Here is a 22,926-nt window from a genome sequence, read left to right as displayed (position 1 = left end):
CCTAGGCAAATTGGTGAGGCTTTTTACCAAACCTTGTCCAGGAAGTGGGGTGCAAGGTTTTGGGAAGTATTTTGGGGGGAAAGACGTGTCCAAACAGCTCTTCCCCAGTAACCAGTATTAGTTTGGTGGTGGTAGCGGCCAGTCCAAGGACAACGGGTGGAATATTTTGTACCTTGGGGAAGTTTTGACCTAAGCTGGTAAAGATAAGCTTAGGAGGTTTTTCATGCAGGTCCCCACATCTGTACCCTAGAGTTCAGAGTGGGGGAGGAACCTTGACACCTTGTTTCAAATCAATTGGCAATAGATAGCTTTAAAATATCAATTACATTTAAATTAACACATGGAAGGACATCTAAGACCACATGTATAATGTTCAAAAATGACATTTTTTCCTGTTGATGCTATATGTCATGTAATATTTTGTTAGAAATTCTGGAAGGCTAAACAGAGATGAACCCATTAAATAAATCTTTGATGTTAGCACAATTCTGACTGTAGCCTCTGTATCCACCCTACCATATCTGAATCGTTAATGATGGTTACCTATGGCTAATGAGAATCACGAAAGCTTATGCTCAAATAAATTTGTTAGTCTCTAAGGTGCCACAAGTCCTCCGTTTCTTTTTGAGAATCACATGAACACCTATAGAATTTTGTTGTTATCATTAAGTGTGGGCAGTGATCATTCAATACTTACCTGTTGAAGTGCTGGTTTTGGTTGTAGTAGTTGATGTTGGGATAGTGCTAGTTGTAGTGGTTGTCAGGGTGGTAGTTGGAGACTCAGTGGTGGTGGAGGCTGTGGGAGTTGAGGACTCAGTAGTCGTTGGAGTGGTAGGTGTAGATGTGGAGCAAATTGATAAGCAGCAGTAAACACTGATCTCATAATCGTAGCATACTGGAATCAGGCTCTCGACTTGGTCTTTATTCTTACAGGTAAGCCCAGTGGAAACATCACATTGCACTTTTTGTCCTAAATCTTCAATGGGGACATCAGGGAGTTTCTGAGCTCTGCATGAAATATTTTCTGGTTTCTCACATATTGCTGAGGCGTTCCGTGCTCTGATTTTCTCATAGGTTTCATCATCACCTTTATCTTCACCATATTCTGGGACACTGACACTAATCCAGGAAGACCACCAACAATATTCAGACATAGGTGTACATGGTGCTGCAAGACAACAATGGAACACAGAATTTAGAAAGAAGAGAAACATGCATGACATGGTAGTGAGGTAAGCAGTGCTGAGAGTGATGCACTGGATGTACATTGGTCCAAAACAAAAAACTACTGCAACCTACAAAGATTTGGCATGAGAGCAGGATTATGATCTCATCTACACCAGTTTAAGTCACAAGTGTTTCAATTCAAGTCAATGGAGGTAAACTAGTCTAAAAATAGTGCAAGATCAAAATCAGACTGTGAATGTGCTAAATTGGTATTTCTTATGCACAGAAAACAATATAGCATGAACAGTTACATGTAAGAGTAGAATGGTAGAAGGAAGAAGATCAAGTAGGCACTTCCTACTTTATCTGACACCCTCCTGTTAGTTGCTTTTCCAGCAACTTCTATCTAAATTCTGTCATTGCTACAATGGATTGGCTAGTATAGTATAAAGACCCAGAACAAAGCAGCCATAAAGCAGTGTTTCATCCCCAAAAGTAGACTTGCAGTGGCTCATTGGGCAAAGAGACGGTATCCTGAGGTAGTATGTCACAAGGATAGAGAATACCCATGAGGCATAATGAGATATTGTAATACCAAGCCTCAGTCCGCAATCGCTGTGCTGGGCATATACTGAAAATATAGTCAGTAAGTCCTGCTGTAGAGAGTTAAACAAATACATATTCATGCTTTTGTGGAATCAATACTTTTCATAATGGAACTTGTGGTTGTTACTGATGGATACGACACAAGTGGGGGAAAAGAAGAGCAGATGTAAATATCTAAATTATTTATAAAACAAATTTAACTGTAGTAAATACAGGTTTCAGAGTAACAGCCATGTTAGTCTGTATTCGCAAAAAGAAAAGGAGTACTTGTGGCACCTTAGAGACTAACCAATTTATTTGAGCATGAGCTTTCGTGAGCTACAGCTCACTTCATCGGATGCATACCGTGGAAACTGCAGCAGATATTATATACACACAGAGATCATGAAACAATACCGGGTGGGAGGAGGTTGTGTCTTTTTTATAGGAACATCAGTACTATTCACTGGAATTGACACCACAGGACAGAAAATCCCCTCTAGGACTGGTGGAATCGAGGGCTGCATATATCAAGGAATACATGCAAATGTGATAAATATTACGCATATCCAGGGATGCATTAATCACTCATCCCACCCAAGCCTTACATGTGGGAGAGACATAGTAACAATAGTCAGATGACCAGACTTGGGCAGGAACACAGAGTGTATACTTATATTAACTCCCTAGCCCATGAGTAGCTCAGTATCACCTGCTTACAAAGTAGTCCCAGAGAAGCTCTGCACACTCTTGAATACCAGTTTCAGCCTCCTGGGGTTTGGTGGGATAGATATGGATCCAGTTTATACAGGAATAAGGGACTTAATATGCCTCTTATTCCCACGTAAATCAGGGGCAGGATTTATTCCAAGTGAAAATACAAGTATTTATTATTTTATTCTTAAGTCTCAAAAAATACCTTGTTCAAAATCTATTGGCAATACATACTTTTTTAAATATCAATTAGCTTTAAATTAGCAGGTGAAAGGGTATCTTGGCCAAAACGTACAATGTTCAAATAAAAAATAAAAAGGTGGTGGGCTTTTTTTCCAGCTGATGCTATATTTCTTATTTCTTATTTGTTAGAAATTCTGGAAGGCTAAACAGAGATGAACACAGTAAATACATCTCTGCTGTTAGGACGCTTTGTCTGAATTTTTACTGTTGGTTAACTTAAGTTAATGAGAATCACATCAACACTTTCAGAATTTTATTCTTATCATTAATTGTGGTCAGTTATCGTTCAATGCTTACCTGTTGAAATGTTCGTTGTGGTTCCGCTTATAATATTTGATGATGGCATGGTGGTAGTTTTAGTGGTTGGAGGCTTAGTGGTGCTAGTTGTAGTGGTTTTTGGTGTTGGCATTTGGTGTTGGATGCTCAGTGGTGCTGGGGTTGGCAGTGTGATGGTTGGAGTGGGTGCTGGGTGCGGCTCAGTGCTGATAGTGGTTGCTGGTGTTGTGGTGGGGGTGGTTAGTGTAGGGGTTGGGGATCTGGTAGTAGTTATGTTGGTGGGTATGGGGGTTGCTGGAAGTTGTGCTTGTGGGTGTGGGGGTTGGAGGCTCAATGGTCACTGTATTGGTGGGTGTGGGGGTTAGGGCCTTCATGGTAGTTGTGGGTGTGGGGGTTGGGGTCTCGTTGGTTGCTATATTTATGGGTGTGAGGGTTGGGGGCACCTGGTGGTAGTTGTGCTGGTGTGCGTAGGATTTGGGAACTCGGTGGTAGTTGCAAGCGGAGGGTTGGAGAGTTTGTGGTAGTTGTGACTATAGAGATTGGGGGCTTGGTGGTCATTGGGAGTGGTAGTTGTAATTGTGGTGCATTCTGACCAGCAGCAGTAAACACTGATCTCACAATTGAGGCAGACAGATATTAGAATCAGGACCCCTGGGACTTGGTCTTTATTACTACAGATAAGCCCAGTGGAAACATCACCTCACACTTTTTGTCCTAAAACTACAATGGAGATGACAGGGAATTTCTTAGCTCTGCATTAAATATTTAATGGATTCTCATATATCGCTGAGGAGTTCCATACCGTGATTTTTTCATAGGTTTCTAATCACCATTTTCTGGGCCATGTGAAAACGTCAAAGATTTGCCTTTCAGGGAGATGCCAGCTCTCTTACACCAGCCTTTATGTCATCACTGATTAAGGCCTAGACACTTTTATGGGAATCATATCTGGTTACAAAAAGAAAAGGAGTACTTGTGGCACCTTAGAGACTAACCAATTTATTAGAGCATAAGCTTTCGTGAGCTACAGCTCACTTCATCAGATGCATATCGTGGAAACTGCTGCAGACTTTATATATACACAGAGAATATGAACCAATACCTCCTCCCACCCCACTGTCCTGCTGGTAATAGCTTATCTAAAGTGATCATCAGGTGGGCCATTTCCAGCACAAATCCAGGTTTTCTCACCCTCCACCCCCCCACACAAATTCATTCTCCTGCTGGTGATAGCCCATTCAAAGTGACAACTCTTTACACAATGTGCATGACAATCAAGTTGGGCTATTTCCTGCACAAATCCAGGTTTTCTCACATCCCCCCCACCCCCATACACACACAAACTCACTCTCCTGCTGGTAATAGCTCATCCAGACTGACCACTCTTCAAGTTTAAATCCAAGTTAAACCAGAACATCTGGGGGGGGGTAGGAAAAAAAAAGAGGAAACAGGCTACCTTGCATAATGACTTAGCCACTCCAAGTCTCTATTTAAGCCTAAATTAATAGTATCCAATTTGCAAATGAATTCCAATTCAGCAGTTTCTCGCTGGAGTCTGGATTTGAAGTTTTTTTGTTTTAAGATAGCGACCTTCATGTCTGTGATTGCGTGACCAGAGAGATTGAAGTGTTCTCCGACTGGTTTATGAATGTTATAATTCTTGACATCTGATTTGTGTCCATTTATTCTTTTACGTAGAGACTGTCCAGTTTGACCAATGTACATGGCAGAGGGGCATTGCTGGCACATGATGGCATATATCACATTGGTGGATGTGCAGGTGAACGAGCCTCTGATAGTGTGGCTCATGTTATTAGGCCCTGTGATGGTGTCCCCTGAATAGATATGTGGGCACAATTGGCAACGGGCTTTGTTGCAAGGATAAGTTCCTGGGTTAGTGGTTCTGTTGTGTGGTATGTGGTTGTTGGTGAGTATTTGCTTCAGGTTGCGGGGCTGTCTGTAGGCAAGGACTGGCCTGTCTCCCAAGATTTGTGAGAGTGTTGGGTCATCCTTTAGGATAGGTTGTAGATCCTTAATAATGCGTTGGAGGGGTTTTAGTTGGGGGCTGAAGGTGACGGTTAGTGGCGTTCTGTTACTTTCTTTGTTAGGCCTGTCCTGTAGTAGATAACTTCTGGGAACTCTTCTGGCTCTATCAATCTGTTTCTTTACTTCTGCAGGTGGGTATTGTAGTTGTAAGAAAGCTTGACAGAGATCTTGTAGGTGTTTGTCTCTGTCTGAGGGGTTGGAGCAAATGCGGTTGTATCGCAGAGCTTGGCTGTAGACGATGGATCGTGTGGTGTGGTCAGGGTGAAAGCTGGAGGCATGCAGGTAGGAATAGCGGTCAGTAGGTTTCCGGTATAGGGTGGTGATTTGGAGGTGGAAAACCTGGATTTGTGCTGGAAATGGCCCACCTGATGATCACTTTAGATAAGCTATTACCAGCAGGACAGTGGGGTGGGAGGAGGTATTGGTTCATATTCTCTGTGTATATATAAAGTCTGCAGCAGTTTCCACGATATGCATCTGATGAAGTGAGCTGTAGCTCACGAAAGCTTATGCTCTAATAAATTGGTTAGTCTCTAAGGTGCCACAAGTACTCCTTTTCTTTTTGCGAATACAGACTAACACGGCTGTTACTCTGAAACATATCTGGTTACAGCAGGTCTGGAGCTGTCTGTTTAAAAGCAAGCTTTTGTTTTGCAACTTAATTTGAAAAATGTAAGGATGAATTACACACGTACGCACACATATTCTTTTACCATTCTAAAATGAAAATGTATTTCTTTGCTGCCTGGCTATCTCTTTTTCTTCCTTTTCCCTTGTTTTCTACCTACCATGTTTCACAATGAGGAGCTTCCTTATAAAGAAACTTACTTGTAGAGGTTGAAGAGGTCGTGGTGGGAACTGCAATGGAATAATAATAAGTATCACTATACAGTCCTAAGAGTTCCAGAAAAATGAAAACAGTAGTTTAAAAAACCGCCAACATTCAGTTCAAGATTTTTGTCCAAGACACTATGGGCACATTCCATCAGTGCACCAGCCCCAAAGATTTACAGCACTTGCTTCAGACTCCCAGCTGTGACCTTGGCATTTTCATCATGGTGAGAGAACCAGTTACACCAATATCTGAGGTTCCCCGCATTGAAGGATAGAGCAATATCTAGCATTTCAAAGCTTTCTTAGTTCAGCATGATAAAGCCATGCAGAAGCATAGTTATAAACAGTTATGAGAAGCCAAATGTCTATGCAATCTCTCTGTAAAACACCTTCAAGGAGAAAAGTATTAGATGTCCATCCACACTGGAACTTTACCGATATTACAGAATACATACCAATATGATAATATTATGCATATTCAGGGAGGCAGCAATCACTCCTCCCACTGAAGGCTTACATGTGGGAGAGATCTAGGAACGATAGCCATGTGGCTAATCTTGGGCAGGGATGCTGAGAGTATCATTATATTAACTCTTAATCCATGCGTGGCTTCGTATCCCCTGCCTAAAAAGCAGCCATAGAGATGCTCTGTGCACTCTTTAATAACAGCTTCAGCCTTCTGAGGCTTGGTGGGGCAGGTGTGGAACCAGCTTACACAGGAATAAGAGACTTAAAAAGCCCCTTCCTCCCATGTAAATGACAGACAGGATTTGTTCCTATCAATATTATATATATATCTATTATTTTATGGTTAAATCTAAAAAAAATATCAAATTCCAAATCAATTGGCATTCAGTATATACTTTTAAAATGTCAACTGAATTTAAATTAGGAGGTGGAAACATATCTGGACAAAATGTATAATGTTTCAAAAAAGAGTGATTTTATTCAGATAATGCCATATTCCATAAAATTTTGTGACAAATTCTGGAAGGCTAAAGAAAGTAGAAAGTATTAAATGAATCTCTGCTGTTAAGGCAATTCCGTCTATAGCTTATAGTTATTGTTAAATTCTTGCCTGTTGTGGTCTCTGTTGTAATTGTTGATGTTGGCACAGTGGTAGTTGCAGTGGTTGTCGGCGTGGTGGTGGTGATGGTGGTGGTGGTTGTGGGTGTGATAGTAGGGGTGGTTGTTGAAGGACAGCCTGCAAGAAAGAGCTTCTTTGTGAAGTTGTTCTTCTAAGAAATGATCAAGAGCAACAACATGCCAAGACATTTATGAAAGTGCCTAAGGTAAATCTGATATTTTTGAGTGTGTGAGAGGTGCACCTCTAAGAGCTATACCTGAAGCTAAACTATGCAACCCTCATTAATTTATATTTGCATTTAGGAGGAAGCTAAGATATATCTAATAAAGCCCTATGTAGGTGAGGTACATAAACTAATTAGCAAGAATAGTAATTTCATTTAGAAGCAGGGTTACAAAAATACTTCCTAATACAGTAGCAGATCTAACATAATGAATCTGTTATAAAATACCACATGTTCTTGAGGGCTAAGTGGCTTGAGCTGAAAATTAATATTTTAACCCTAACCCTAACCTTAACCCTAACCCTAGGATATTGGGGAAGGGGCATTGTTCTAACAACACCAAAAGAAAGGGGCAGTTGTTACACTTTGATCTTAAATCAGCCTTCACTTTTTTGTCATATCCTTAGATGTGTGAGTGATGACTGTGAGGTTACAAAGTGTTACCCAATTTTTCTTTTGTGCAATCCTGGCTAGAGCTGCAAAGAATCATTCAAAATCATTACTAAATCTCCCATGGAGACAGATGGAAGAGATACGTGGCATACCTTTTCTTTCCCTTTCCAGTTTGCAAAAAGAATAAAATGCAATTTACCTGGGACAGGTTTGCACACAATATTTCCTGTTGAGATGCAGACACTAAAAGAAAAAAAATTCAGTCAAAATGAACATTTTTGCAAACCAACAGCAGCCCCTGCAGTAATTTCTCATGAATCCCTGCAATTAATTTATAGCACACTATTTGCAGGGGCTAGGAGTCTAAAAACTTAAAAACAACTTTATCACTCAAACTTCACCTCATGAGACTGGATATTTCTTTGGCAGTTGTTTGCTCCAATATTGAGAATTGCTATTTCCTCCCGATACAACCACCGGCTTTCCTTCCTCCAAACACTCTTCCTTGATATAATTAATTACCCTCCATCAGGAGCAGGGAAAATATAATATGACTAACAGCCACTGCTCCCTTAAACCATTTTGCTCCATCTCTGCTGCACAGATCCTTATATCTCGACAAATTACTGATCAGGGGTATACTGAGGAGGGCTGAGGGTGTGAGGGAACATGGCCAGAGACATTTGTGCTCCAGTGATCCCCCAGCTGGTTCTATCTGGCAAAATGTAGAACAGCGTAAGGGCTGCGCTAGGTGTAATTTCCAGATATGACATATTAAAAGTAATATTTAATGCCATTATCAAAAGATATATTAATGGGACATTATCAACATGAAATAGTCAATTTCAAAACATGAGTTTAAAATAGTTTTAGGCACTACATCTGCCTCTGAGTTTTCCTGTCAATTTTTGAAGTTTTACAGCCACATGTTCCTATTTTTAAAAAAATCTCTCCTCCGCTGTTGCAGAGACAGACGTGAAAGACATACAGGAACAACAGGTGCAACTGACTTTAGTGAATAATTGAAAATGACTATACACAATATCCTGTTAAATTCACAATGTGAATAAATTCAAAAAATCTAGGTACTTTTATTTCTCTAGTCTCTCCCAGTTATAGCAATCTGTGGAATTACTTCTAACAATTGCAGGTAAAAAAATGCACAGAGAGAAATGTGAGTAGAAATAGATGGCATTCCTTTGAAATCCAACTGTATTGTAACTATGGTGTTCCCCTCACCCACTATTTCTATAAGGCAAGATCTTCATCTGGGGTAAATCAGCATTTATATGGAGAAGGGCCAATTCACACAGAGGTTCTTGCAGGTAATCTGTAATATTACAGCCTTCATTCAGAAGAACACGACAGCATGGTCTGTTCACAACAGCAGTTAAGCATGTGCTGAAGTCCCATTGAAGTCAATGGGATGTAAGCATATGCTTCAGCATTGCTTACATCAGTTTTGAATTTCCACATATATGCATTGCTCCATCAGTTTTGAATTTCCACATACCATCTCTGACAATGTTTTTGGGGGTATATTTCTTCGCCAGGTTTATAACGAATGCCATTTTCGTCATAACAGCCACATTCCTCTTCAGGTACACATCTGTAGTGGTCTTCATCAAAAATGGGCGCTTTTTCAGGGCATCTGGGGTAGCAACCTGTTGACCACAAATGGTCCATTTTGTAATATTAATAAAAACTGTTAACTTAGTGATTACATTCTCACGGGGGGCCTGATCTAAGGCCCAATGAAGTATGAAAAGACTACTGATTCTAGATCAGGCCCTGGATGATGAGCACTTCCAAAAAGTGGTGAGTTATTCACTGTAAATCCTGAATATTTCCCATTGATCCATCCATTAAGAAGCCAATATTTACCAGCACTACAATGTCTGAGATATTAGTTATTTCTTTTTGCAAGGATACTGAGATACTGCAGTATCTCAGTTACAGCAATGTGTAGCTGACACAGCAAAAATAAATAAAAAGTTTAAAAGAAATAATTAAGCAATAAAATTCTACTTTTCTTTACCACAGTAAAAATCTTTTCTCCCCCTTGAGGTACTCTTAAAAAGGTATTGGCCAATGGGGATGGTGGATAAATCTTATACTACAATTCAGGAATATACTGCACGTGCTTAACATGTGAGTATCATCCCATTGATGTCAGTAAACAGTATGTTACACCATACCAAATGCTTGTGTATGATTATAGATTTAGGAATGGCCAGGAAATCAATAGATCTCATTAGCTAATAGCTCCAACTCCATCAAGTAACATTTCAACTAAACCTTCATGATATGTTATACAAAAACAATTAGGAGTTTCTTACCTTCCAGATATGGCAATGAGAAGTTGGTGCTGACATTGTTAATGATCCTGCAGGTCAGAATTTGACGGCCACAAGGCTCGTAGTGCCATTCGCACTCATTACGAGGGTTGTAGTAATCACAAAATATTGCTGATAGAAAACAGAAACTGATCAAAAAAACAGCCGACAGAACAGAATCCCATTCCCACCTCTAACCATGCCAGCCAAATGACCCTACACGGTGCACCAGCAGCAATATTTCCCTTGACACATGGGACCTGGATTTTTTTTTCCTACTCAACCTGGATACAGAACACATGAAACTCTGGATTTCAGCACCTTCACGTTTAACACCACTGTTGCAGGAAACAAATGTTTGATTGAAATCACACAACTGCTCAGAATCAATTTTGAATTCAAGCTGTCTGTTGAAGTGTTGTGATTTTTTTTTTTTTTACTTCTCTGGACATCTGCAAACTCTTAGGGCTGATGGTGTGTATAGGCTGAAATCAGTTTTGCCCAGATATATCAAATGGAGTAGTCACATGGTGTTCCTCCAGTAAACCCACATGGACATGCACAAACTCTTCAAACCTGAACCTTTATGGGGGAAAGCTTAACGCATTCAAAACCAAATTCCTCAAACCATATGGCCTATGAACCAGTGTGACCACATGGCTGCAAAATAAAATTTGCAAGATTTCTGAGTTGAGAAGTGATGTACTGTGTGTAAGAACAAGTCCACACTGTGAAAAGCTTAGTTACTGCTCCTACTGGTTGGATCGGTGGAAGTGTTACCCGTAACTCATTTAGTATGATCACCATCCCAAGCTGACTTTTGGTGTCAGTAGCTATATGCAAGAGGCACATACAACAGCCTAAAATGAAGTCAGTGGGATTTTATGAGTATAACTTAAACACAGTTTGGCCTAGGGGGACTAGTCACAGGTGACTGTGCTATACACAAAATGTAAAAAAAATACCAGTAACAATTCTGGGTGGGAGATTTTGCCAACTAGATAAATATGCTGGGAAGGTCAGTCCACCAGTTGGCACACAGAATGGGAAGGATCATTTGAAATGTCATTTAAGGGTCAACCCATAGTGACAATTTAAATACACTGAAGTCATTGTTACAATAATGGGCAGCTGCTTATACTGAGATGATGAACCCTTTCCACTGTGTGCCATAGCATACAATCCTGTGTCAACACACTGCTGCAGTGATTAAAACTTTGTGATATCGTTCTGATAGGTCCAGTTGTACTCAGTGGGGAATATTTGAAGGTTACTCACGGCATATATCAGGAGTTCTCCAGAAGACACAAGCTTCAGCCTTAATGCACTCTTGGGCATAAGCAGCAACTGCGGAACAGAAGCACTCACAGTCTCCACCACTGTCACAGGAGCAGGCATCATGAACACAATTGTCATAGAACGGAGCTGGGTCCACCTGTGGGGGAAACACATGGGGCAGCTGTTAACACCAGAGCTATCTTTCCAATTTGGAATCTCAGATGGAAATCCTTTAGACCAGAAGTTGCTTACTGTCTGTCAGGTAGCAGATCTGAGCTAGGTTAATTTCCATTACATTATCTTAATTTCTTCTAATGTGGTTATGGGGAAAAAGGTAACTAAAAGAAGTGTCTTGTGCATTGACCATATCTTCTGATGGGCATCATTTTAGTTTAATGACAAAAAAAATTATTACTCCCAGCACAGGACCACTGTACCAATGTCAAAGCAAAATTTTATTCTATTCTGTGTCCTGCATTATCAACACAATTATCCGCTGAGTTCTGAATCCAGACTCTTTATCAATAAATATGATGCACAAAGTAGAAAGAAACACTTTATTGAATTTACAAAACTGGTGATTAGAAAAAATGTGGTTTGACTGGCAAACTGAACTATTTGGACAGGAAGAAAAGGAGTACAAGTGGCACCTTAGAGACTAACCAATTTATTTGAGCATAAGCTTTCATGAGCTACAGCTCACTAGCTCACGAAAGCTTATGCTCAAATAAATAGGTTAGTCTCTAAGGTGCTACTAGTACTCCTTTTCTTTTTGCGAATACAGACTAACACGGCTGCTACTCTGAAACCTATTTGGACAGGGGAGTTGCTGATGGAGAATAAAAATAAGACAATTTGAGGTTATTTTTACAACTGCTCTTCTAACCATAACCACATTCTGAAAACAATTTTGTTAAGCCTCCCTTCTAAACCTATCTGCTATTAGGATAGTATACTTCAGCTTTCAAAAAAAAAATCCCTGCACTTAAATTAGCCTCCTTTTACAAGCATCTAACTTGGACACTCTTCAGGGTGCCATAAGTACCTCACTCAGGTTCTCTTCTTCTTCTTCTTTAAAGTGAATTAATCTGCTAACTGTATCACCTTCTTCAATCTACTGTACTTTATGGCTGCTGATACTACTGCTGATCTAAAAGAAAATTTGATTGAAGTTAATGAAATTTTCTCTTCAGTTAGTTAACCAGCCAGGTGGTGTACATCTGCCAGACATACCATCTGGTATCAGAGAAGAAGCAGAGACAGTTCTATACCTGCCTAGTGTTGGTGCATCCTGTCATACATTAGCAAATGCTTTTTTTCCACTTTGGATGATCAGAGGGAGAACCCAGACTGGGTTTTATGCCCCCACTGAAAGGGGCATAAAAGCATATGCTAGAACAACAGGAATCACAACTCTTTGTCCTCCTTCCTATACTTATAATGCATGTAAAGCACTTTGAAAAACTCTGTTAAGTGCAAACTATTATTATTATTAAATTATTATTACACTTCAATTGAGGGTCATGGCTTAGATAAATTACATAACACTATGTATACCTTGAGCCTATAACACTGTGTTTTGTTATTATGGTTTGGATGCATTTTAATATGAGATAGGGTGATGTAAGCATGCTTAAACTATGAGCTGATTGATACCAATTATCACTTAAAACAAGGAGAGTGCAATGCAACAGATGGAAACATCTAAAGTCTGTCCACAGTCAGAACCACCATCTGTGATTGGAGAGGGGGAGGATCCATAAAAACCCAGTGACATACTGGATAGGGATCCCAGTCTGCACACTAGAAAAGAACCTCCATTCTATATGTAAACAGAGTGTTACTTCTGTGTGGCTCACAAACAATACCACGGCAGGGAATTTCTCCCAAACTAGAACAAATGGATGCTTCAGTCCAATCTATGAAAACATACCAAATCCCTGGTTTGACTATCCCAAGGAATAGCGGATGCCTGAACATCTAACTTGCAAGTGTAGTACCTCTTCTTATCAGGGGGATGAACCTGATGATCTCAAACTTATTGAGATCCTTACTGAGAAACTTTCCAGTTTCTAACTTCTGAGGCTACTATGATTCACTGTTCCCTCACTCAGCTGTGCAAATTCAGCCTTCCTCCGTCTTCTTGCACAGAGGTTCACTTGTAGGTAGTAGCCACCGGCCTCTCTACTAACCTTGGCATGACAAACTTTAAAGACTTCACTCCGGATGATGCTGCACTCCTTCTCTGCCCAGGACTTGCGGTGAGGTTTCAGATTGCAGGGCAGGATCTCTTCCACCACATCAGGGCAGGAGCCAGACAGTTTCCAAGAATTACCAAACTCCAGAGGATTGGTCACCAGCAGCCCGCTCCTTGTTGTGAAGTCATTGTTGGACTTGTCATCAAAGTTGCCACACAAACCACAGATTTTGCCCTGAAAAAGCAAAAGTTGTTTGATTTCAGAACATGTCATCAGATTTTCAGTTTGCCCAGTAAGTGAACACCAGTAGAGTTAGAACCAAAATAAAGATACAAAGTGAGGGAACAATTTCTCTCTGTATCTTACTTATTTTCATATTTACTTCAAAATCATGTGTATAAGTTAAACTTATTTTTGTGTGTTTATCTCCCTGGTTAGCAAGCTACCGATAGCCCAGGCAAAGAACCTGTGTCTTCCCTTTCTGCTACATACAGTATCTAGTAACTATATCTATATTTCTTTGCAGCCTCCCATTCAATTTATAGGGATCCAAACAGTGGCTACACTTCTCTCACCTGACAACAAGCCACCTCTTTACAGTGCATTGTGGTATGCAGCAACTTAGCTGCATGATTCCTATTAATATAAATAGGAGTCACATGACTACATTTTCCCTTACACAATGCACTGCAAATTTAGCCCTAAGTCTATTCAATGTTAACTGTGAAGAGTTGGCTGATCATCTTTAAGGCAGATTTCCATCATTTGCAAAGAGTAAGACGGAATAAGGAAGAAATAAAGCATCCTTGAATAAAACTTAAAAGTCAGTACAGTGGCTTCAGTGGGTTTTGATTGGCTGGCATCCTTCTAGTCAAGGACGTGTTTGCAATAAAAACTAGGAATCTTTTGCCTCTCTTTTTCTTCTCCCTCCATTTTTTTAACCCTACTCAAGCTATTTCAAGGTTTCCAGCAAAGTGTCATGAAAACATTTACCCTCTTAGGAAAACAAACTAAGCAGTGTCATAAATGGACACAAGTGTGGGGTCCTAAAATGTGTGCACAGCCCCCAACACTACAAAGGGCTGCTTGAGTCTCTTGCTAAATAAGTCAAATGCTTTATAAGGGAAGATGTCCGGGTTGGAAGCGTTTCATCAATAAAGGACTTTTAGTTTCTTTTCAGACAGGTCCCTTACACAGAGGCTGTGAGATGTTGCCACACTTTGCACTACTTGAACCACAGCTGCATTTCCCCAAGGTAAAATACGTTGCATTATTATTTGAGAGCTGGAGTTATTCTGTGGCAATCTTGTGAATTTTTGTTCTGTCTTCTATTGGGGAATTACAATGTTTTAGCCATTTCTTTGGTACTAAGGGTCATACATATATAAAATACGCACGTACGCTATACTATTATGTATAATGAATAACTTGTGATTTAATAGTGAAATGCCTCCAAATATAAGTTGGCCTCTACCACTGCTTGAGAGCTCAAGCCTAGCAATATAGCTCACTGTCTGGAAAATAGGGCCCCTGTTCTGTTTTTCCCTTACTTTACAATATAGAGCAAAGTTTTGGTCTATAATGATGAGAAAAATTATGTCTGGGGTCCCAAGAGTTTATTCTTTTGGGGCCTGATCCAAAAACTCATAAAAGTCAACAAGAATATTTTAATGAACTTCAGTGGGATTTGTATTAGAGCATTAATGTTTACAACTACTGGAAAACCACAGGGGACTGCTCATCCATATTGCAATAGTACACAATACACCCACTGGTATTGTTGCACTGGATCATACCATAAGAAGCAACAGACAATGGCACCCGCCATCATGGATAATGCAAGATATATATGAATCATCAACATAAACAAGATTTAGGGACACTATTAAGAGTAACAATAAAACATCATCCATATTTACCTGCATTCAACTATTCATAACCATATCAGCAGATTCCCTAATATTTTAGAAAAAAGGACTGGAGTTGCTCACCTTATAATTAGGAGTCAGCTTTATGAAAATAGTAGTCTTCTTATCCCAGATGAGCATCACACCATTGCTGGCCTCAATAACAAGATAGAGCCCCACTGTACGATTCCAATATCGTACATGTTCGCCAACATCTCGCTGAATTTCTACATACTGCTTCTCCTCCAACTTCAGTTCGGTTTTCTGAAGGACAGAAAGAGAAGGGATATAACAGCACTGGCTTTATAGTGAGGCAAGCTATTGGAATGATGATGCTGATGGACTTCATTGTGAAGCTAAGACTGCCAAACCACAGCCTAAATCCTTAGCAAGTGGAAATCACCATAGTTCCATTCACTTTAATGGAGCTATACCAACCTTCAGTTTCAAGGCACATGACTACAAGCAAAGGGCAGTTTTGATCAGCTGCATTCTAGGGCTGAACCCATCCACAGCCACCACTCACCCCTAGAAATATTTTAATAGCCTTTGAGCAAGTGACTCCGGTGGTTCCACATGGAACATTCACTGTGACAATACTAAGCGAACCTCTGGGATCCTCGCCACAATAATCCTGTTGAGAGTGGAAAAAAGAAACAAGTCAATGAAAGGAACCATATTATTTATTTTGATTTCAATCTAAAATAATTTAAAATTATTCTTCAAATTCCATTACACACACACACACACACACCCCTGCGTGCCATTTAACTCTATGTTTACCAAATACTGGGAAAGAAGTGGGACAATTGAATTAAACAATATTTTATGTCCCTAAATATATGGATGATATTTGTTTTCCAATTTCAGAATCAGCCATTTGTTTTGGAGTAGCATTGAGCTGACAACTTTCATTGTTGAGCTAGCCCAGTTGTGTACAATCTGCAACAACATCAGCAGAAGAAATGTTCACTCAAGGGCCATTAATTTCCTTGCACAGCTGGGATTTGTTGCAAATATGGAATTTAACTTGGCAGAAGTTGCAGTCATCACAGAAACAGTGATCTTAAAGAAAAAGGGTCTAAGAGAGGTGGTCCAAGAACCAAACTGATAGCTATGTTGTTGTGAAACTTTTCATTCTTTTTAGAAGTTTTGTCTGCTCACTGCTCCCATTGGACATTACCTGGGCAGCCACATATTCACAGTGTCCATCAAAGTCATAGTATTTTCCATCAAAGCTGATATAATGGCCACTTCCATATATAGTACAAGTCCCATAGCACACATGATTGGTGCAGGTCCATCTTCCTTTTTGGCAGGTACTAGGGAAAGAATAAAAGAGTTGGATGAAATCTGAAAAGTGAAGTCGGAATGCTGATGTATGCTGCTTTGGAAGCTGCAGGATAAATCACATAGCTGGCTGACACAAGGAATCCATCACATGCATAATATTATGTTACAGGGTATTATAAGACACCATCTCATCAACAGTCCCCACATGGAATGGGCCCACTGACAAATTTATAGCATGGTTGTTAGCTCTGCACAGCTTCCTTTTTTGTTCCCGCATCAACACTACCCAAAACTTACACTACTGCCCAATCAGAGATGCCCTTGGCAGAGAGATGGATTCTGAGCTCAGTTACAGTGATCACCCTAAAAACTTGTCAGTTTTGCCTGAGATAAACAGAGATAATTACCTTAATGTTTGTAGTATTACCTAAATTTACACAAAGGGAGTCATCCGAGATCACAAAGAAACCAGAGTGGAACTGAGAATCAAGGCTTGTATACCTATATCCTGCTCATCACAGTGGTATTTAAACCATTTCATTACTATTCATTTACTACAAGAAATATACATCAAAAGGAAAGAAGAGACCTTTACAGCATCTTACCATTTGTTGCAGCCCACTTTTACGTCCTCTCCAGGAGAATAAAACTCCTTGTTATGAATACATGGACAGTCCTTCTCCTTGACACAGCCCCCTCTGCCATCATCAATCAGTCCATGAGGACACACGCATCCTGAGACACACTCTGTCTGGAACTAAAGAAGATAAGACAAAAATTATATTATTGTATAAGAAAACACGACTTCTCTGTTATCCCACTTCTTCTACAAACATTCATCCCATGTGCTTCATTCCCTGGTTTATAACTCAGCCATTTTTATTTATTTAATTCTATTGGTCTCATCTCTCTAGTATCTGAGTGCCTGAGAATTTCCTTCATATTTTACAGAGACATTAAGTTCAGACTATCTTACTTTTGTTCTACACGGAAAACTAATGTGCTGCATTGTGAACAAAATGTCTATCCATCCAACCCATGATTTTCCTACTGAGAAAAGAGAAGACAAATCAGTGAAAAGAGAAAGGATGGCAAAAAGTAGTGGAGAACTAGAACAAAAATGATGAAAGAAAAGAAAGGATGGAAATAAAAGGAAAGAAGAGAGAAAAGACTAAAAGATCATGTTAGTCAGATTTGCACTGCTTCATTCAGGGACTAGGGGAAAGAAGAAGCCATGCCATAATCAGAGGTAAAATGAAAACGTACATAGTCAGTATCCAGTGTATGACAGCTTAGCTGCAGAGGGGTTTGTGAAGACCAAGACTTGACGCTGCTGCAATCAAAGTGAATCTTGGGGGATGGACACTCTGTAAAACAAAGATACCATGTTAGATGGGTGAACTCTGAAGATCAAGGGAACAGAAAAGAAATAGGAAGGTATTCGATACTGAGACAGAAACAGCAGTGTGTACCCCTTAAAAATAATAAATGTAAACATCGTTTCTAATACAAGGTAAAATCCTTGGCCAAAAGCAAAGTGAAAGGTGGTGACTGTTTCACAGAAGGGAAAAAGAAACAAGTGAAGAATTCAAATGAGAAACTGAGATATTTCTCTCTAAAGCATTTCACTTACTGTCATTTATTATCTTCACTTGAGTGCAATGGAGAACTGCATTTCGGCAAACACTACAAAGGGTGAGAAGATAGAAATTCATAGAACGTAAGCCTAATGTTTTCAAATGATGAACATCTGAGAACAATTTGCAGAGGCATAAATGAACAAATGAGATTATTACTTCTGCCAGACAATTATTCTTTTGGACCGTCAAAAATTCCCTATTGCTGTGGTATGTTCTTAGGTGATAAAGTAATAATGAACCCATTAATAATGATCTATTAGTGGAATAATATTTAGCAGTGGCCTTTGTGAAATATGCGCCTTGGGGAAGAAGTCCCACATGATTTCAATAGAGATTTCACAGTGAGCTGGGGAAAAGTTTTGCAGAACTTTTGAATGTTACATTATAAACAGATGGTAAATTCATGATTTTCAAAGAATGGCCACAAATTATCCTGCAAATCCTCAAAATTGTACTTTTTAGCAATCAAGGGAATACATAGTCATACCCTTTCAGAGCATGTCCTTAGCCTCCAATAAATACATGAAAATACATATCACCATTTTATGCCAATTCCAGTCAAATGCAATAACCTCATTGGCCTGTACTCTTATCTCCTAGTTCTCTCCTCCTTGAAAGGCAAGGAAATATTTTACCATTCACAGCATGAGTCACTAGAGTTCATGCAAAAGACTATTGCTTCTGGGAGCCTGCATGTTGGTTTTGGAACTCATCATCTTGATTAAATGGGTATCAATTAGTAACTGTTACAATGCAAAGTGAAATGGAATAATCTGTTTTCAGTGAGAAACCTGCTAATTGCTCATGTAGCTTCTTTTCCCCATTGCCTAGCAAAACTCCCATTGGCTTAAGTGGTGCAGGATCAGGTCCAGGGTTACCACAAGAGGCCACCACACACCTCATAAATAAAGAGATATGCCATACATATTAATAAGTTAAGTCACAGCAGTATGACGTTTTGTTCTGCTACGGTGGTGGCAGGTAATATATACCTTTTATCTACACGGTATCACCATAGATATCAATATATAAGCAAAGATAAGAAGTGGGGGCTTTCACCTCCACAGTCCACAAATGACAAGCCATAAAATAACCTACCAGCGTTCTTCTTGTTTCACGATGACATCCCCAGGTTCCAGGTATGACCCTTTATAGTAGCATGTACAATGGGAGATGGGCACACAGTTACCCTTCTCATTCATATAGGTGTTATCAGGGCAGCCACAGCCATCAATGGGAATGAAGCCCTCCAAGCAGTGCTTTTCGCCATCAGCAAGGGAGCGACAGGTATGTTGACATGTGGTCAGATTGTAACGAAAGACCTGGGATGCTGGGCAAGAGGACACTTCTTTGTCTGGAGAGGGGGGAAAAGACCAATGGTTGCTATACTGGCAAATAAAAAAACCCTGACTGGGCATTATAGAATTTAAATCTTTCTTTCTGATCTCTGCCCATGCAGTATGTAATAGGAAAAATGAAGGGACTCCCTCCCATTGTATGATAGAATAAATTATGGCAATTAATAAATAGTGTTGCCTTCACTTTGTCCTACCTTCCAAATTACCACCTAGGAAGTAATACTATTTCTACTCTAAAGGGTATATTCTTCCTTTAACGAACAGGCATAATTTCTTTTATTATAAATGGGAGTTGAGTATATAGAGGAAGCAATGAAAAGATCCATTAAATACATGTAGCGTTATTTCTTTTCCTTTTCCCTTTAGTTAATGGATCTTTTGCTATTGGAATTTGCTTTCTAATAATAATATCTTTTTCTCTGTTGCTTCATAGCCCTATAACCCTCCAACAGAAGCGCAGTTTACCAAAGCCCAGTTCCCAGTGTTGATGGTACCATTGATAATGCTGGTCCACACCCAAGAAAATAAATAAAATGGAAGAGCCATGACGGCTTATATTCCACTGGACAAAGAAAAGACAGATTAGTGTTTGTGAAGTGGTAGAGGAGAAGACGATAGGGAAAATAATTACTCCCCCGTTCATGAAGTGGTCCTATAAATGAAGGACATTTAAAGAATACAGCTTTAACCATTCAAAATTCTTGACACTGTCCCCTTAAATTGTATTGGGCATCTCCAAGGCACCTCTAAACTCTTAACACCGAGGTTAATGTAACTGTAGTCAGGTGCACTCCGTCCATTCCTATGACTGGTTTCAAGGGGATTACAGTGTCATCACTTACTGCAGATAGTTTGTCTCCAGCCCCCGAGCATGATTCCTTTGAAGGCACAGGCCCTTGCGTAAGAGGATAGGGCCCCACACAAGCATTCTTCACTGTTCTTACAGCTGCAGGTGTCATATTTACATCTCTGAGACAAATAAGAAGCAGATTGTTAACAAGCCTGCAGGAGGAGGATTAGAACCATAAAAGGAAGACTGTGAAAACTGGGGCTCCAGTACAGTAACTGTAGAACACCCAGTACTTTCTTTCCCATGTGGCTTTCATTCACTCCCAGAATCAGAGAGCACAGCAGATGAGCAGAGAGCTGAGGGACCAACCCCAAAAGGCTCAGGGTGTGTTTGATTAAGCATGAAAAATGTGGATAGTTCGCCAGCCCTTGTCTGAACAGCCAAACCTTTTGAAAGTCCAGTGTTTAGCCAGCTTCCTCACAGCAGCCTTTTTTAAGGGAACTTTGATACTTTTAATTCCTGATCAGTCACAACTCGGAAATGTGCAAGCCCACAGAAATTAAAAATAATAAAAGCAAATAAATTAGCTGAATGGGTTAAGATCTTCACAAATGTTCAGCTCAGACTGAATTGTAAAAGTGAGGGGGTTCTTTCTTTTCTCCCCAGATTGGTTTGTTTATCCCTCCTCAACAGAATTGAAAACAGAGGGAAACAGACCAGGAATAAAATGACACATAAATGGGTTGTTGTTTATCTCCCGATCAAGTAAACTCAATTTATTCTTTATTAAACCACAAAATAGATGAATGGTTAAGGGCTGGCTTAACATGTGACTGTCATGGCTCAGTATTCCTGCCTCTCTTGAATTCTCATATGAAAATGAGTGCCCTTTCACCACACACAAGCTCCACCCCCCAAAAAAGCACAATGATTTCCATCTTCTAAATTAGCATTCTATGAGAAAGCCTATTGTAGGAGATCAGGGATGCACTCAATGCCATTGGACAGGTAATCATTACAAAATTTGAACCAATTCTTATGGCCAAGTTTCAATAATCCCTTGAACATATGAATATGGTAAGACACGTATTAGACCAATGCCAGAAGGTGTCAGTATAGTATAAAATCCACACCTTATAATATTCCACAGGATCAATGACTGAGTGACATCTGGCAAAAGGAGATTCTGAATTTTTCAGAAAGGAACACCAATATTCAGCATAATTTTCTGTAACAAAAGCGGAGAGAATGAATTATTTTCCTTGCATCATACCCTGTTTCACCATACTGTCACATTACAATATGCAAAATAATCTGACCCAAGCAACAAAATGATAAAAATGAGAACCCTAAACTTTTCTGGGAGTGGAGAGATTGCACAGAACCACTATAAATTTGGCCCACAGTCTCTGACTCAAATACCTAGTGGCAAACACAAAGTGGAAATCATATCCTATTAATGTAGTCTGCCTGCACAGGATTGTCTTCCTCTAGCCTCCAATTGTTTGAGAACCCATGATCAGAGGATCACAAATCCAAGCTGAACATAAAAAGAAGCAATAATGCTAAGAAAGGTGCACCACTACTCCAGACATATATTTTAATATATTAACGACTTTTCTTCTATGTCTTTCAACACAGGGTTACCCCTGCAATTTCCCTCTGAACTGTTCATCTCTTTTATAGAGTCACAGATTCAAAGGCCAGAAGAGGCCATTATGATAATCTAATCTGACCTCCTGTATAACACAGACCATAAAATGTCCCCAAAATAATTCCTAGAGCAGATCTTTTAGAAAAGAATCTAATATTGCTTTTAAAATTGTCAGTGATAGAGAATCTACCAGGAGCCTTGGTAAATTGTTCCAGTGGTTAATTGCTCTCACTGTTAAAAAAAATTCTTATTTCCAGTATGAATTTGTCTAGCTTCAACTTCCAGCCATTGGATCAAAACCTACTGCCTGAACAGAAAACTGAACACTAGACCCTCAGATTAAGAATCTGACACATTACCACGTAAATTCTCCAGGGTCCCATAAATGATTAATGGAATTTTGAAATAACAGCCTTATTTTGTATTTATTACCATCTGAACCAGGCAGAGCAAGGACTTGACCTTGGGTCTTCCGCAGCCCAGTTGCATGCCTTAACCATAGGACAATCAATTACTCCAAAGGAGAAGCACCTGTTAGCTGGCATGTGCAAGCCCACAGTACATCAGACAAGCACACACATTATTAACTTGTCAGCCTTCTAAATAAAGATTATTATTCTGAAACTGCTATTTGACTGTGTATGAGATATAGAATTGGAGGAAAGAGGATCTATGAAAATGTAGTATTCCTACCGCTTTCAAAGCTGAGAACACAAGGGTCTTCCAAATTATCCACTTGGTCTTTACAGGTGGCTTGTGCTTTCCAAGTGTTAGCAAAAGCAGATCCTGTAGCTTCTACCAGCCCACCAGCTGTTTTAAAATCATCACATTCTATGCCATTGAAATTCCCACAAAGACCTGTTGAGAAAAAATGTGTTTTTTAAAAATTATTATTCATTTTTCT

At 39.6% G+C, this 22,926-nt stretch overlaps 1 protein-coding gene across 1 annotated transcript in view; it reads right to left on the bottom strand.

The window, feature by feature from the left end:
* The window catches only part of MUC2 (mucin 2, oligomeric mucus/gel-forming), a 70,345-nt gene that overhangs the window by 23,932 nt on the left and 23,487 nt on the right, over positions 1–22,926 (bottom strand). Inside the window, 19 exon segments of the mRNA XM_078853442.1 lie at positions 698–1,168; positions 3,604–3,771; positions 5,860–5,925; positions 6,944–7,103; positions 7,768–7,811; positions 9,122–9,232; positions 9,908–10,036; positions 11,183–11,339; positions 13,375–13,614; positions 15,372–15,551; positions 15,814–15,921; positions 16,471–16,609; positions 17,186–17,337; positions 17,847–17,953; positions 18,211–18,266; positions 19,319–19,574; positions 20,421–20,547; positions 21,502–21,596; positions 22,716–22,880. Coding sequence (XP_078709568.1) covers positions 698–1,168; positions 3,604–3,771; positions 5,860–5,925; positions 6,944–7,103; positions 7,768–7,811; positions 9,122–9,232; positions 9,908–10,036; positions 11,183–11,339; positions 13,375–13,614; positions 15,372–15,551; positions 15,814–15,921; positions 16,471–16,609; positions 17,186–17,337; positions 17,847–17,953; positions 18,211–18,266; positions 19,319–19,574; positions 20,421–20,547; positions 21,502–21,596; positions 22,716–22,880 — 2,931 coding nt within the window.

Source organism: Lepidochelys kempii, chromosome 6 (assembly GCF_965140285.1).
Source record: "Lepidochelys kempii isolate rLepKem1 chromosome 6, rLepKem1.hap1, whole genome shotgun sequence".
Lineage (NCBI taxonomy): Eukaryota > Metazoa > Chordata > Testudines > Cheloniidae > Lepidochelys > Lepidochelys kempii.
This window is presented reverse-complemented; position numbering and strand designations above follow the sequence as displayed.